We start from the raw sequence: 15,575 nt of genomic DNA, 5'->3' as shown, positions 1-15,575 counted from the left end.
GGAATAATGTTAAGCTTGAGTTTATAAAATAAAAACTAAAAATTAAGACCCCGTTTGGTAACCATTTGGTTTTTTTATTTTTGTTTTTTAAAATTAAACCTATTTCACATATTTCTTAAGTATAATAGTTTAATTCTTAGTCAAATTCTAAAAGTAGATAACAAAGGAAGAAATTTGAGGATGAAAGTAGTATCTATAAACTTAATTTTAAAAAAATAAAAACAAAAAACAAAATGGTTACCAAATGGGGCATAAATGTTATCCAATTTTTCATGTTTTTTTAACAATATCATAACTCAAAGTTATAAGTTTATATAGCTATGCTCATATTGGTCTCATTACCCAAAATTTTCATTAAACATAAAATTTAAATTCATAACTATATATTAATGATTTTTGAAAATTTTAAAATTCTAGACAAAAAAATAAAAATAATAAACCAAAAAATTAAAAGTTTTAAAGCATGATTAGTAAACTTGTAATTAAAGTAAAAAACAAACAAATTTCCCCGCCTACCATTTTAAAAAAAATAAAAAACGATAAAACGTCACCGTTTAGGTTAGATTTCCAACCAATGAACCAACCACCTGAATATATAAATAAATTTGGAGCTCCACATTAAATACGCGCCCTCTGTTTTCTCCCTTCCTCTTCTCCGTGTCATTTTCCCTTGCAATTAACTCCAAATAAAATCCCACTTCTCTTCCCGGCTTTGCTTCTCTCTCACTCACTCACTTTGCTTTCTCTCTCACCGAACCCAAAATTTCCACTCTCTGTTATGCAACTACACCATCTCCTTCACTTTCAGCCAGCTTTCTTTGATTGCTTCTCTCTAATTCCTTGATCTCTCTCAAGAAATGGACTTGGATCAACTCAGACCCAACAATCCCGCCATGACCTTTGATGAAGCTTCCATGGAGCGGAGCAAGAGCTTTGTTAAAGCCCTGCAGGTTTCGTTCTCGAACTTCTTCTTCTTCTTCTTTGATTTCTCTTTCGGATCTGATTCCCTCTCTTTTCTTTAACTCTTCTTCGCTTGCGTGTTTGGCTTCTGGACTTTATGTAATTTCCTTTTGGTTACTTGTTCTTTGTTTTTCTTGATTTCCTTTGTCTTCCTTTGCTGATTGTGGTATGTTGACTCCTTCTGAATTTAGATGCTCTACTTGTTGAGTTGAGGTGACTGGTTTTCCGGAACGAAAGGCTTGTAACGATCTTTGAGTGATTTAACAACTTCATTTAAGTTTTAATTTGGATGCTCTACTTTGATTGAATAATTTTATTTCAAATTGTTGGAACAGTGAAATGCTCTTTAGATTTTTCGTGTTTAGGCATGATACGGTGGAAATTTTTTAGATGTATGGCAACACTGCGCATAAGGATAATTTTGCTTCATGTGATCGTTTCCGAATAAATCTGCGGTCCTCGTACTATATTCTGGAACATCTGTCAAGTCTGTACAGAAATTGGCTGGAACTATCTGATACTTTTATAGAATGTTTAATTCTCTGTCAGGATGTTCTGATTTGAGAGAGAGAGAGAGCTGATTTATTTCTACTGTAGATCTTTGTTTTTTCCAATTTCCTTGCTGAAATTTGTTGTCTGCACATAACTTTCCATTGCATTCTTTTAATTTTCTTAGTTTCATCTTTTATTGAAATATGTGTATCCCATTGTTTTGTCCTTAATAATATATTTCATCCAGGAATTGAAAAATCTGAGGCCTCAGCTGTACTCTGCTGCCGAATATTGTGAGAAAACCTACCTTCACAGTGAGCAGAAGCAAATGTAAGTTTTGCTGGTTCACTTCTTGGCAGTGATTTCATGATACAATTGTGGATATGCTTCTACTAGTTAATATGTTCTTTAATCATGCAGTAAGTCTTAATGCTAGTTAAGACGGGCGTCACTTAAATTTGATAATACACTATCTAGTTAAACATATAGATAAGTTAATCTGTAATAGGCAATTTTTGTATTGGTATTTGGTATAAATGAGTTAAGGTCAAACTTGGAACCGTTCAATGCTGGGCCACGTTCAGTACATTGGATGGAAATAATGTAAATTGGTGATTAAAATGAATGTAAATCTATGTTAAAATAAACATACATATAAGTAGGTCTAATCTTCCATGTTTCAAGAAATTGATGCAGGGAGCTTTCCTTTCTTACCCACTAGTTAGATTGCTAGTCAAGAAGGATTGACATATTATATAATGATAACTTAGTAAGTATGATAGATTTACAAAAGAAATCGACACGTAACCAATATCAAAAAATTGTCACAGGGTGGTGGACAACCTAAAGGACTATGCTGTTCGGGCTCTCGTTAATGCTGTTGATCACCTTGGTACAGTGGCATACAAGTTGACTGAGCTTCTCGAGCAGCAAACATCAGATGTATCAACCATGGAGCTTAAAGTTTCTTGTCTAAATCAGGTAAGTCTCTTGCTCATGTTTCATTAGGAGATTAAGCCAATGATATCAAAGGGAAAATTAACCCTATTTTTATTTTAGCAACTTCTTACATGTCAAACATATACGGATAAAGAAGGCCTCAGGCAGCAGCAGTTACTGGCATTGATCCCAAGACATCATAAGCATTATATGTTACCAAGTAAGAATATCAACTATCTTTCTGTTATTTCCTCTGCTGCTATGGTGGCAAGTGGATTTTAACTTCACCTCTATCTTCCACATTTGACCTTTTCCTTCATATTTTGTTAACTCCAACTAGATTCTGTCAGTAAGAAGGTACATTTTAGTCCACATATACAGACTGATGCTAGGCAGCAACCCTTTCAAGCAAGAGGTCGTCTTCAGCCCTCAGGTGTCTGGTTTATATTTAGTTAACTATTTTTGTTATGAGTTCATTACTCTGGTTTATATATTGGTTCAACTCTGTTGTTTTTGTTTCTATTATCTTTATTTTCTCAATTGATGGGAGCTTTAGTTTCTGTTATCAGTTTAACATTCTGCTTAAGTATTGGTGTGAGCTTGTATTTCTCATTTCCATTCTAGGCATCCCTGCATCTAAGACACTTTCATGGCATTTAGCCTCAGAGACAAAGTCAACACTGAAAGGTGGTTCACATTCTTTAAACGGGTAAGTGGAGAGAATTTCTAGCATGATTTCAAATCTGTGTTTTCCCCATGATTTGTGATATTATTGAGTATGCCACTTTCTCATCACGTTCTTTTTAATCATTATGCAGTAGTGAGGACCAAAAAATTGCAGAAAAGACTTCTGGAATTTTTCATCTTATAGGTATATAATAATAGAACTAGTACACTACCATATGTTGAAAACTGGTGCCATTCATGCAATTGGATTCTTCTTCTTCTTTTTTCCCCCTTTCTTTCTTTCTTTCTTTCTTTCTAGAAATGATAATCCTTATTGTCAAGCATGGCCTTGCAGATAACGATGCCACTATCCGTCCGAAATATTCAGCTGGTCACAGTCAGCCATCAAATGGGTTTCCTGCTTCCAGTGCAATTTTGCAAACGCTAGGTGGTACACACAGGGTAATGTTAAAATTGATTAGAATGCAGGCATTTACAATTTTCTTCTGAACCCATGCATTATAATTAGGAGTGATAAACCTTTCTACAGGGGTGCTGTTGGTTTCTTCAGGCTATCCATCGTTTTGTGATGATCCATTTTAATCATCCTTTTAATGGAATAGTTGTTTTAGGTCAATTTTGTTTGGACAACTTAACATGCAAATACCTTTTATACCCTTGTTTGATGAGCTAGAACAGTTTCAGTTCCTACCTATGTACATACCATGATCTCTAGGATATCACATTTGCATATTTTGCTGAGTATTCGTAGGGACATGTATTCTTGTGGGTACGGTTGATTGCTTGAGATGACGATCGCAATAATCTTCAAATAAACTCTGTCCATTTCAAGCATCGGCTGTAGGCTGTGATTTCATGACTTCTAGTTCCTTTCTGTCTGTCTTAATGTTTGAAGAAAAATGTCAATCTCACAGTCTATCTTTTACAGGAAGCATTCGAAGGTTCCAAGCATTTGACAGCATTCAGGTCATTTGATGCCCCCAATCGACACGAAAGAGTACACGTCCCTGCTCGCAGCAAAAGTGTGCTATCCGCCTTCTTCGTAAAACAGAAAACACCAAAACTGAGGGCAGGCCCGGTCTCGTAAATTCTTCAACAAAAATTACCAGCAATAACCTTAACTGCCATGGCGCAAATTCTACATGTACTATACTTCCTCCGCTCCTCCATTTTATTCTCTTTTATGTGCAATAAATAATGAAAATTAGTACATAAAAGTAATAAGGGATATAGGGAAGATGGTAGTCAGCAGTGTATCCGTCAATTCCTGCTTGATATGATAATCGATAGGTTAATTTCTTTGGACCATTCATTTTCTGTACTGGTACTTCGTGACTAATTGATTGCTTACATTCACAACCCTGTTCTCATTGTGGCTAAGGAGTAGAGATATCCATGGACGGAGTCGGGAATGATATGGGGAGCACGAACTCCGTATGGGGATCAGGGTATGGATTCCTCACAGGGAATTTCTTCCACTCGCTCCTCATAACCTATCTAATGAGGGAAGTCCCGTCCTCGTGGGAAAAATGGACATCTCTACTGAGGAGTTCAATGGTCTTTAGAGAAATAGGTATGTAATGATTATATGACGGATAAATTGTTCATTCTACAATAGAAAATTTGGTCACACTAGAAGGGAATAAAAAACTACAAGTCAAGAATTAAAAGACTTGCCTTGAAACTTGGTATATTTGAAAGTGCCAGTGGGATCAAACCATCAAATGCTAATTGATGTCTTATTCATTGAGCTATATTTTAATTGATAATCTTAGTTCAAGAATATATAGTTAAACTTGTTTTTTTTAGAATATTATGTCTTATCTAATTGAACTATGTTTAGATCGACAATTTTATGAGAATATTTGATTTAGTTATGGTAGTTGGTTTATGTAGCTGGTAGTATCAATAAACTTGTAACATGAGATACTTCAATATGTGAGCCAAACATTATGGGCTAATCATTAGTTTGAGTTGTCAAAAACGAGCTTAACTCAACTGACATAAAACTTTTACTATTCTTAAGAAGATAAGAAGGGTGAGGGCATGTTAAAATAATATTTGCGCAATTAAATTTAAAGTTGTCACCACTTGATTATAGTTTAATATTTAAAATGAAGAATTAATATAGCTTCTTTCTATGCATTCGGGATTGGGACTTCTATATCATGAATTTTTATTCCTATTTTCCATGTAGTTTCCCTTTTGTTTCATTCTGTCAGGGTTGATAAAAAGATTAAATTTGATCTATATTATTCTTGTAGCGTGAGACTCAAATTAACTTTGAGATAGCTTTCGTATGAACATGATTTCTCAACCTTTTCAGCCATGCCAAATTGTCAGTCCTTATAATGTGTATATTATAAGGTTTTACAACCCATCTCTATCCTGGAATTTTGTGTGGACTTATCACCTATAATTAGGAGGGGAATCATACATTATTCTGAAATTTATTAATGATAGATATTTAAATTATTCTTCCAAAAAAGAGGATTCTTTTAAAAGAGTATTGCAATTTGCAATTCAAACAAGGTGATTGGGATTAAAAAAAAGGGGTTGTTTGGAATAATTGAGTTGTGCTTAAGTTGGCTAAGGAAAAAAGAATTGCAACAAATAAGTTTATATGAAAAAAAATGTGTTTATTAAATCTTATGTACAAAGAAAAACACTCGTAAATAAAGAAATAATGAGATATACAAAATAAAATTATTGTTCGTTGATGAAATTTGTTGTGCTCTTCGCTCAATATGTAGACTTATCATATGCTCACTTGATTACATTTACTATAGACAACATTGTGATAAAGATTTGTTCGTGCCTTTACGTTCCCTCTGCTATTAATATGATAATAGTTCATGATCTTAATTCTCACCGAGTGTTGAAACTGTTGGAATAAAGTCTGAATTGGACATCCTCCATCTTTCATCCTTATCATAATTCTTCTATTTAAACAAACTCTTAATTTTTATAGGAACTTTACTTGCAAGGAGATTTAACAATACTCATACTATAGTTTATCCCTTTGCAAATAATATGAATTTTATTATCCACACACAATTATTTCAAATAAAATTATCTGTTGAATCTCTTATCTATTTTGCAGGCCATTTCATTGAACAATCATATATATATATATATATATATATATATATAGCTTAGACTTTAGTTATTCCAAAAGAGATTGGTGATATATAGAAGGAAAGAAATTAAAAAAAGGGATAAAGGAATCTCACGTTCCACATATTATAGCCATATTATAATGGTGAAAAGAGCAAGAATTGAACTCACATCAAGATTTTGTCACCTCTTGCTGGAGGTGAAATGACCTAGGATTGGAGTCGTATTTAGTGCTAATAAAAAAAGTCGTATTTAAAATTGCCACTCGGTGGTTCTCTCCCTCTCGTTTAATCCCTTCAACCACTCCATTTAATTGTGCAATTAAACATAGGGTCAATTTTTTTTTTTTTTAATTCTAATTAACTATCCAATATAATCATCATCAAATCAACCCAACTTAAAAAATAGTTAGGTTAACCTCAACACAGTTCAATTAATTGTTATATACCGACCAATCTCTTCATTGTTGTTCAACTTAATGATGATGGTAATAATAATTTGAGAAAATAAATCTAATCTCTCGTTTAGTATGAATTCATTCACTTTCTTCTTAAAAAGAGATGTTATCCATCCTCTACTTATGTGTATAATTCGAGATTAAGAAATGAAGTTTATGTTTGAATTCGATGGATTGGCTTGTAAGGAAGTTGCTCATGTTAGTGGGCATATTTTGTCGTGTTGATCTTTATTAAAAAGTGGAGGAAGACCTGAGCCATATTCTCCAAGGTTGTGAGTTAGTGAGATTCCTATGAGACTTTTTCTTCCAAACGTTTGATTTTTTATATGCTCGCCACATAGATATTAGTGACATGATCGAGGAGTTTCTCCTTCATCTGCCTTTTCAGGAGAATGACTGTTTTTTATGATTTGCTAAGGTGTGTGTGATCTTGTGGGCTACGTGGGGGAAGCAAAGTGGTAGAGTGTTTAAAAGGGTGGAGAGATACCTAAGTGATATTTGGTCCTTTATTCATTCTTATGTTTCTCTTTAGACTTTGATTTGGAAGACTTTTTGTAATTATTTTGACACTATTTTACTTAATTGGATCCACTTCTATAGAGGGAGACACCATTTTATGAGCTTAATTTTTTTGTATGTCCTTATATATATATATGTATAGTCTCAAATGAAAGTTGTTTTCACACATACATAACTTTAAATCTTAGGGATTGTCTGGAACGCTGAGTTGAGATAGGATGTCTGAAGTTCATATGTATGTGGAGTTAATATATTTGTGGAGTTCATATTTCTGTATTTGTGGTGCATAATTATTTGACCTGAGTTCATATGTCTGTGTTTGGGGTATAAAATTGAGTTCATATGTTTGAGATATCTGGTGCAGTTTTTTGAACTCTAAATAATATGTTTTTACTATTTTTGTTTTGTAACTTTTTTATTCAGTAGTTTTACCAATTTTTGTTTGAATACAATATAGATTGTAATTTTTTTTTAATTGTTAAAACTTTTTTTTTTTTGGACAATGAACAACAATTAACCCATTACATTTCTTGTAAAAATATGGTTAAATAAAATTGAGAAATCAAAACTTTTGATTCCTAATAGAACAAATCTCTATTTTTCACTAATTCTTGCTGTAAAATATTTCAGGAAAAAAAAATTTCATTTTATGTTTTTTTTTTTTATATGTTATATCTTTTCAGTTACATACTTTTCAAGTATATACTTACTTTTCATCTAAATATTCTTAACACTCATTTGATATATGAATTCAATTAAATAAAAATATTTTTTTACAATTTTTTACATAAAAATGTTACACTTAATGTAGACAAAATAATAATTTTTTTATATAATCAACAACAACATACTTTAACCGTCATCAGTTTTATAATAATTGGAGGTGGTTGTCGAAGTTGATTATCAAAGATGCTTTCACTGGAGTTTGTAGTCGGAGCCTGAAATTGGTTGCATGAAGGTGGTACTAGAGTTGGTTGTTGAAGCTCGTCATCGGAGGTGGTTTTGAAATCCCGGAGTTGGTCGGGTGAAGGTGGTCGTTGAAGTTGATTGTCAAAGATGATTTTTGCCAGAGATTGTAGTCGGAAGTGGTTGTCGGAGCTTGAATGTTAATCACATGAAGGTGGTATTAGAGTTGGTTATCGAAGGTGGTTGTCGAAGCCCAAGTTGGTTGTTGAAGTTGCTCGTTCAAAGATGGTCATTGAAGGTGTTTTTCATCGGAATTTGTAGTTGGAGGTGGTTGTCGGAGTCTACGAAGGTGGTTGTCGGAGCTTGAAATTGGTCATCGGAGTTGGTAGCTCGAAGGTGATCGTCGAAGTTGAGTCAACGGAGGTAGTTTTCGGAGCTCGAAACTGGTTGTCGGAGTTGGTCATGCGAAGGCTGTCGAAGTTCGAAGTTGGTTGTCAGAGAACTGTCATCGGAAGTGGTTGTCGAAGCTTGGATTTCATCGTTAAAGTTATCATCGGAGGTGGTTATCGGAGGCTGGAGTTGGTCGCCGAAATTTTCATCGAAGGTAGTTGTCGAAGCCCAGAGTTAGTTCCTAGAATGTGACAGTGGCCGATGGGCGAAGCCATTGAAAACATTTGAAGAAAGGAGAGCTGGGGTGAGTTGGTAAAATATGCCAACTCAACTCAACAGACCCAAACACCCTCTCACATTTTCACAAGAAGTTAAACATCTACCAAGACAAACACATAAGGTTGATTAGAAGTCATATTCATACAAGCTGTTAAGTTTTTGGAATGAAATAAGGTCCATCACCACACCCTACATTTAGACAACAAGAGAGTAACATCAAATAAAAAGTTAAAACTAAATGTTGAAAAGCTTTGTATTAATGTGTTTAACATTTTTTGCCATCATTTTCCTCATTCCAACTATAAAAGCACACTCCATTATATTGCTCTCACTTCAAAACCAACATAAAAAACAAAGCTCACTCCATCGCCACCCTTATCTTCCACCGGAAAAATGGAGTTCCGCCGTCGAGCTCTCCTCTGCACCATGGTCATTTTAACTCTAATGGCGAAATCCAATGGTGGGAAGATAGCTATTTATTGGGGTCAAAATGGAAATGAGGGCACTCTGGCCGAAACTTGTGCCACCGGAAACTACCAAATTGTGATCCTCGCTTTTCTCTCCGTCTTCGGCAACGGCCAGACGCCGCAGATCAATCTTGCCGGACACTGCGACCCCTTTAGCAACGGATGCATTCACCTGAGCTCCGACATAAAGTCGTGTCAAGCTAGAGGCATCAAGGTCACCACGTTTGATTATTATTATTATTATTGAGTTCAACGAGGTAGATTAGTAGGAATTCCAATATCGTACCTTTTAACTCAATACCTATATTTATTAAGTTAGGTTCAGATTGACAAATGTTTTAGGATTATATTAAGTAAATAGATTAAAAGATTAGATTATATTATTGAGTCAAGTTTATTTAGTTGTGGTAGGAAGAATTCTACTTGACTGTGCCAACCATCCTTTAACGTGTGTTTATTAAAAGGAAATTTCTTTGTTAGTCCATTCTCTCTTGTTTGTAGTGAGCAATGGATTAATGATGCAAGAAAAATATAGTGTTTTTCAATTAATATAAATAAGTTGTTACTTTGAATATGTAGGGTTAAGTGATCTACTTACTAAATCTTTATGGTTAAGTTAAAAAGTTATGGTGCATGAAATTTTAAGTTTATATATTTTTATGGTTCATTCTCTCAAATTCAATTTTGACTCACATAAATTTATAGGTGATACTTTCTATTGGAGGGGGCGTGGGAAGCTACTTTCTCTCATCTGCTGAGGACGCCAGAAAAGTGGCAGTCTACCTTTGGAACAACTATTTAGGTGGACATTCAACGTCGACATCTCGTCCACTTGGCAATGCCGTACTCGACGGTGTTGATTTTGACATTGAAGGCGGGACAAATCAACACTGGGATGAACTAGCAAGGACTCTCTTGAAGTTTGGAGGTCAAAGTGGCAAGAAAGTTTACATTACGGCAGCACCGCAGTGCCCTTTTCCAGACGCTTGGATCGGGAACGCACTGACTACAGGCCTTTTTGATTATGTTTGGGTTCAATTCTACAACAATCCACCGTGTCAATTTTCAGGCGATGGTAGCAATCTTTTTGACTCTTGGAAGCAATGGACATCCTCAATTCCTCATGCCCAAATCTTCTTGGGCCTCCCTGCCGCTCCTTCTGCGGCTGGTAGTGGGTTCATTCCCGCTAGTATTTTGAAGTCGAAAGTGCTCCCAGTCATCAAACGTTCAACCAAATATGGTGGTGTTATGTTGTGGTCAAAGTTTTATGATGATCAAACTGGCTATAGTTCTTCCATTAAACACAATGTTTGATAAGTATAATATGTTACATTATGTATGTGTCAGTGTGTGTATGATCAAGAATAAAGTGTTTGTTTAGTTCTAATACTATGAATTCAAATCTCTTACCCTCTTGGGTTGAGAGTATGTCCAAACCAGTCGAGCTATATTGGTCTTAAGAATAAAAGCTTAGGTGGATGTAATTACATTTGGTGACACTTTGGATAAATGAATCTATACTATCTGAATTATCACTATTGGATGCACGTGTTAGGCCTAAAAACATCGATTATAAATTTAACTTTAATGTCTTTTTTTCATTATTTTTTAATTGAAATAAGATTTTGTACTATTATAAGTATATTTTATATTTCACTCCAAGCATAAAACTTGACGACTTCACAAGTAAAAATTGTTTTTCCCATAAATTTTAATATAGTATATAATTCACACCATCTCGGTAAAGAAAAATGTTATCTTATATCTTTCAAAAAGAAAAAGAAGAAAGTTATCATATTAGTAATGAAATAATTATAATATGAAATTTCATATGGTAACCATTCGATTATTTATTTTTATTTTTAAAAATTAAGCATCTTTATTAATATAATGGTTGAATTGTCTGTCCATTTTTAAAAGTGGTTTTTTTTTAATATTGTGATTAGGAAAATTATTTAGAAATCTATGGTTGTTTTATTTTTATGAGATATTATTTTTTTTAATTTATTCTTTTTAGAGTTTAAATAAAATAATAAAAATATATTTAGAAATTGTTTTTATAAAATGAAAAATTTAGGAAAAAAAAAAAATAAAGGTTGAATTTTAAATCTCGACCTATTAAAAAAACAATATTTTTTTAAATAACTTCAAAAGTAAAATATTTTTATAAATAGTTTTTAAAACTACCATATTATTTTAATTTTACCTTTCCAAAATTATAAATAAATTTTCGAAAGTTGCTTTTTTTTTTTTTTTTTTTATTGATTAAAAGTAGATAAAAAGAAATGGTTAACAAACTTCAAGACCAAAATTAAAGCATAAGTCGATTAAATGAAAATTTTGTTCGATGGAATGCAGTTTCCGTTTCCGCCATTTAAATTTCGTATTCCGATGATCAGTTCGGCCAAGGACGACGGCACCTTAGTTCTCCGGTGGTGGTTTCTCCAATCAAAATGCAACTAGTTCGAGCTTCGATTCTCTGTTGTCTGGATTTGGCTTGAAGGTTTGAAACTTTGTGGCAATCCTCTTCTTAGGCGATTTCTATCTCATTGCGCGGTATTTACTCACTCTGTTACGCTATAACTTGATGCTTCTGATTATATTTTATACTCCTGATGCGCTGAAAGTCGATGAATTAACTCTGAAAATTGATTTTAGTGTGGAATATTTGATGCTGGTGTGAGCTTTACAATTTGAATTAGTGCATTTTATTTGCTTGATTAGTTACGACTCCTTAATCGATTAAGGTTAGATGTTAGCAGTCTTAGCAGATGAATGGGAATCTATTTTCCTTTTCTAATCACGTTCTTGTTTTGTATTAGCACAAAACTACTTTTGAATTTTCCTTTGCCACAATCGGAAATTATCAGCATTATAAGGTTTCATTCGACCCGCTCAATGGAACTTCTGACTTGCACGATTTTCAGTTTATTGAGATTGAAACCTGTTTTTATACTCGTTTCTGGCTTACTATTTTGCATGGAAATGTAAAGCAAGCAGTTAGTTAACTAGCAGAGGGCCCCTTGGTTTGGCTTAAGGAAAATGAAGGGGACCGGTTACTTTTGATTTCCTCTCAAGAGTTCTTATTAGTTTGGTTTTTGTCTTTGAAATATATAGTGTCAAGTTCTAGTCAACAAGCTGGCACCCCATGTCTAAATGATGTTTATGTCCTTTTCATGGAATTGTTAAAAATGTATTCACAGATTATTGCGTGCAGAATGGAATTAAACGAACAAACGAGTTGTATCGCTAGGACCCCTCAAACTTGTGGATTTAATATTTGAAAGCTATTCTCAAATAGATATTGTGAAATTTTGGTATGAACTAATAGAACCTTCATATTTATTTTCAACACTTTCTGTACATTATCATATCATATTGTTTTTTACTGTCAAGTGTAAAGCTGACGGGTACTAACTTTATGTTGCTGAATTAGGAACAATGTTTGCTCACAATAGCTTATTTCTGTGCACCTACTCTAAGTCAATATAGCATGTGAATTGATGAAAGCCTTATTCTCTGAGAGATCCTTCTTCACATCTTTGTAGTGTTTTCAAAGTACATAGATTCTTGATTGGCTAATCATTTTACGACTTCAGTCCTTCCACTAGAGATGCTGGCCTTTAAACTTAGGTTTTTCAGATTTTCTTTCTTTCTTTTTCTTGTTTTCCTCCATATTTCTTGAATATTTTTAGAACCACATGTTTCTTGAATTTAGTGGAATTTCTAAAAGAATGTTTTTCAAAAACCTGTCTTTATCGATACCAAGATTACCTTAGATTTTTGTTGAGTGTATTTTAGTTCATATGTTGTATGTCTGTGTGTTTCCAATGTGAAATTAGAAGCCACAATGGTTAAAATTTTAATGCATGTGATTTCTTTCTGAAGTAATAATATCCAATACTCTATTGACTTCACAGAAGAACTCAGTACTCGTCTTTGGTATTGCCTTTTTCCTCTTGACTGTACTTAGATCAAGGGATTTACTGCGTGTGATATGCTTGCCATTTAGAAATTCACTTTCAATCCTTAGTTCACTTCCTATACATTTTTAGCTAGACCATTAGCTTCTTTAAAATATTGAAATTTAAATGGTGAATAAAAGCAGAGAGCTTTCAAAAAATCGAAGTATCTGTAGTATCTGCAGTTTGCTTGTTTTATAAATCGAAGAAACTCCCATTGGCATGAGATTTTTATGAAGAAGTGGTTCTTAAATTTCAATTTAAATGACTAAAAAGTACAGGCCATATAAAAGAATTAGCAAAAATATTATCGACATTTTTCTCTTCGGGTGGAGGTGGAGGGGGAGGGGAAAGGGGGTTGTTTCCTTGTGTCTCATGTTTGACCTTAATGGAATAAACAAAATATGCACTTGTGACCACCATCATGTTTACTCATATGCTAAGGTAGTGAGGTATCGATCACGTGGTCTTGTCGCCGAAGAATATATATAATTGTTTCCTTCATCACTGTTACATCCATGAATTGCAAAGAATTTATGGATGACCCTCGGCCTCTAGCAGTTGAAAGCTTTTCCACCAGTTGGCTGTTGAATGTGAAGCAGTCCTACGATGCCACATCCAAAACGATGGATTATAAGATTGTTAAGCCTTCAAGGTTACTGGATGAAACACAGAGCTTCAAATTCAGCACTTCAATCCACCCATCTGTTCTCATATCCCATGCTGATGAACTTTTTTTTGATGGCTCTGTCAAACCTGTTTATATAAGCCACACAACAGTGGGAGCCTCTAATACATCTGATTTTGTTCCAGTCGAGCTCAATTCTTCACCTTCTTCTTTAACTTCTAGTCCAGCCATACAAAACAGATGTTGTCATTCTGGAAGATGGAGAAGATCCTTATGTATGCTACAGAAGTCTTTAGGATGTCTCCGTCCCATTTGCCATAAAGGAAGCCCAGGTGATGTTAACTGGGATGATGACATTAAACAAAAATCCTGTGATGTTGGGAGTCAACACCAATCCCCACAAGTATCTCCACAAAGCAACATTGGTTCCTCATCAGGTGATTGGTGTCATCTAGAGAGCTCAATTTATGAAGCAATACTTCACTGCAAAAAATCAATAGGTTCGTTACATGTTTCTTTGTTTTATGGTTAATTAATCTCCATTTCTTCACTGCATAGTATTTCTCATTCTCTTCTTGATTTAGGGAATGATATCCTGGACCAAAATTAAAGGATTAAAGGACAATAGATGGATAAAGTACCAGACTTCTGGGAGGGTTTCAGCATGGCAACTTGTCCTTTGTCCTCTTTCCTCTGGCATTATCCCTTTTCAGTTTTCACTTCCTTTCTTGGGAGAAGTTATATTTTGTCAGTCCTGTGAGGATGAAAGACGTATAGGATTTTATGTGTGTTTCTAAGCGAAGTATCTCAAGCATCCTTCAGATTGATGTAATTAGGACGTTACCTTGTCTTGTTTGATATGCTGTGTACCGTAGAGTGAGAGAAACAAGTTATTGTTCAAGAAAGAACAGGGTATCTGTTTTATACGGAATAGGTATATGAGGAATGTGTTTCGATTCAGCGTTGTGTTGTGGGTTTTCAGATGTACACATTCAAGTCTTCCGATAGTTATGGAAAATTTTGTATTAACTTTTGACTTATTTCTTCACATATTCATACGAATGCTTCGATCTTTATAAAATGAAAGTGTGAGGTGTTTTATTGCATGGTTCTACATGGCTAGTTTCTGTCGTAGAAAATCTCTATCCCAATTTCCATTCATGGAACCCAGAGGGAAAAATACCATTTCTGTCTCTAGAGAGAGGAAGTGAGAATAATGTTAGAGGACAGGACATGGACAAAATATGTTAGGAGAAAAGCCACGAAGTTCAACCTCACCCCTTCATTGGTTTCACACCCTTTTGTTGTTTTCTTTTTTGTTCAGTTTATCCTTGATCCTTGCGGTGGAGTTCCCCCCCAAACAAGAGAGAGAGAGAGGGAAAAAATGCTTGTCATCCTAACCTTTCCTTGTATTTCAAAACACAATCCAAATGTTTGAATCCTCTGCTGAGGGGACCAACCAAATTCTTATCTTCACTGCTGGTTATGACCTTTGCCCATGGCCAGGGGTCACATAAATAGGGCATCATCAAACTTCATTGCACATTAATCTTGAATTTTGGTAGTAGGAAATTGGCAGAAACTATTAGCCCTATTAATTTGAACTTTTAACCACAAGGCACAAATCCCTGAATATGAAATTAGATTAGGTTTAATGAGAAAGAATGTTAGGATACAGAGCAAAAAACAAAAAAAAAGGAAAAAAAAAAAAAAATTATTTGTTTGTATTTAATTATGAAGTTTCTTCTTGGATTTTTATTTTCTGTATAGAT

The 15,575-nt window shown here is 34.1% G+C and overlaps 3 protein-coding genes across 3 annotated transcripts; all 3 read left to right on the top strand.

The window, feature by feature from the left end:
- The first annotated feature begins 620 nt into the window (after nt 1–620).
- ABIL1 (ABI-1-like 1) lies at nt 621–4,437 on the top strand. Its single transcript, XM_090317796.1, has 9 exons — nt 621–950; nt 1,700–1,782; nt 2,283–2,433; nt 2,512–2,611; nt 2,732–2,824; nt 3,016–3,100; nt 3,210–3,262; nt 3,413–3,519; nt 4,007–4,437. The coding sequence occupies exons 1-9, from the start codon at nt 858–860 to the stop codon at nt 4,163–4,165; spliced, it is 924 nt and encodes a 307-aa protein (XP_090173922.1). The 5' UTR covers nt 621–857; the 3' UTR covers nt 4,166–4,437.
- Nucleotides 4,438–9,054: 4,617 nt separating this feature from the next.
- Nucleotides 9,055–10,550, top strand: LOC120068829 (acidic endochitinase-like). The gene is made up of 2 exons (XM_039020465.2): nt 9,055–9,427; nt 9,919–10,550. The coding sequence occupies exons 1-2, from the start codon at nt 9,140–9,142 to the stop codon at nt 10,525–10,527; spliced, it is 897 nt and encodes a 298-aa protein (XP_038876393.1). The 5' UTR covers nt 9,055–9,139; the 3' UTR covers nt 10,528–10,550.
- A 962-nt stretch (nt 10,551–11,512) lies between these two features.
- LOC120068828 (putative membrane-associated kinase regulator 6) lies at nt 11,513–14,902 on the top strand. The gene is made up of 3 exons (XM_039020463.2): nt 11,513–11,769; nt 13,624–14,303; nt 14,388–14,902. The coding sequence occupies exons 2-3, from the start codon at nt 13,694–13,696 to the stop codon at nt 14,411–14,413; spliced, it is 636 nt and encodes a 211-aa protein (XP_038876391.1). The 5' UTR covers nt 11,513–11,769; nt 13,624–13,693; the 3' UTR covers nt 14,414–14,902.
- The last annotated feature ends 673 nt before the right edge of the window (nt 14,903–15,575 follow it).

The sequence above is a fragment of the Benincasa hispida genome, chromosome 1 (genome assembly GCF_027475165.1).
Source record: "Benincasa hispida cultivar pf3 chromosome 1, pf3_genome.v1.1, whole genome shotgun sequence".
Lineage (NCBI taxonomy): Eukaryota > Viridiplantae > Streptophyta > Magnoliopsida > Cucurbitales > Cucurbitaceae > Benincasa > Benincasa hispida.
The sequence above is the reverse complement of the archived record's forward strand: the minus strand, read 5'-3'. Positions and strand labels throughout refer to the sequence as shown.

What these genes read in the sequence shown, in the direction of transcription:
- ABIL1 (XM_090317796.1), top strand. Translation starts at nt 858, where the DNA reads ATGGACTTGGATCAACTCAGACCCAACAATCCCGCCATGACCTTTGAT. An exon ending in CACAGTGAGCAGAAGCAAAT is followed by an intron (nt 1,783 to 2,282) that starts GTAAGTTTTGCT and finishes AAATTGTCACAG; the next exon opens with GGTGGTGGACAACCTAAAGG. An exon ending in TAAGCATTATATGTTACCAA is followed by an intron (nt 2,612 to 2,731) that starts GTAAGAATATCA and finishes AACTCCAACTAG; the next exon opens with ATTCTGTCAGTAAGAAGGTA.
- LOC120068829 (XM_039020465.2), top strand. Translation starts at nt 9,140, where the DNA reads ATGGAGTTCCGCCGTCGAGCTCTCCTCTGCACCATGGTCATTTTAACT. An exon ending in GTCAAGCTAGAGGCATCAAG is followed by an intron (nt 9,428 to 9,918) that starts GTCACCACGTTT and finishes ATAAATTTATAG; the next exon opens with GTGATACTTTCTATTGGAGG.
- LOC120068828 (XM_039020463.2), top strand. Translation starts at nt 13,694, where the DNA reads ATGAATTGCAAAGAATTTATGGATGACCCTCGGCCTCTAGCAGTTGAA. An exon ending in TCACTGCAAAAAATCAATAG is followed by an intron (nt 14,304 to 14,387) that starts GTTCGTTACATG and finishes TTCTTGATTTAG; the next exon opens with GGAATGATATCCTGGACCAA.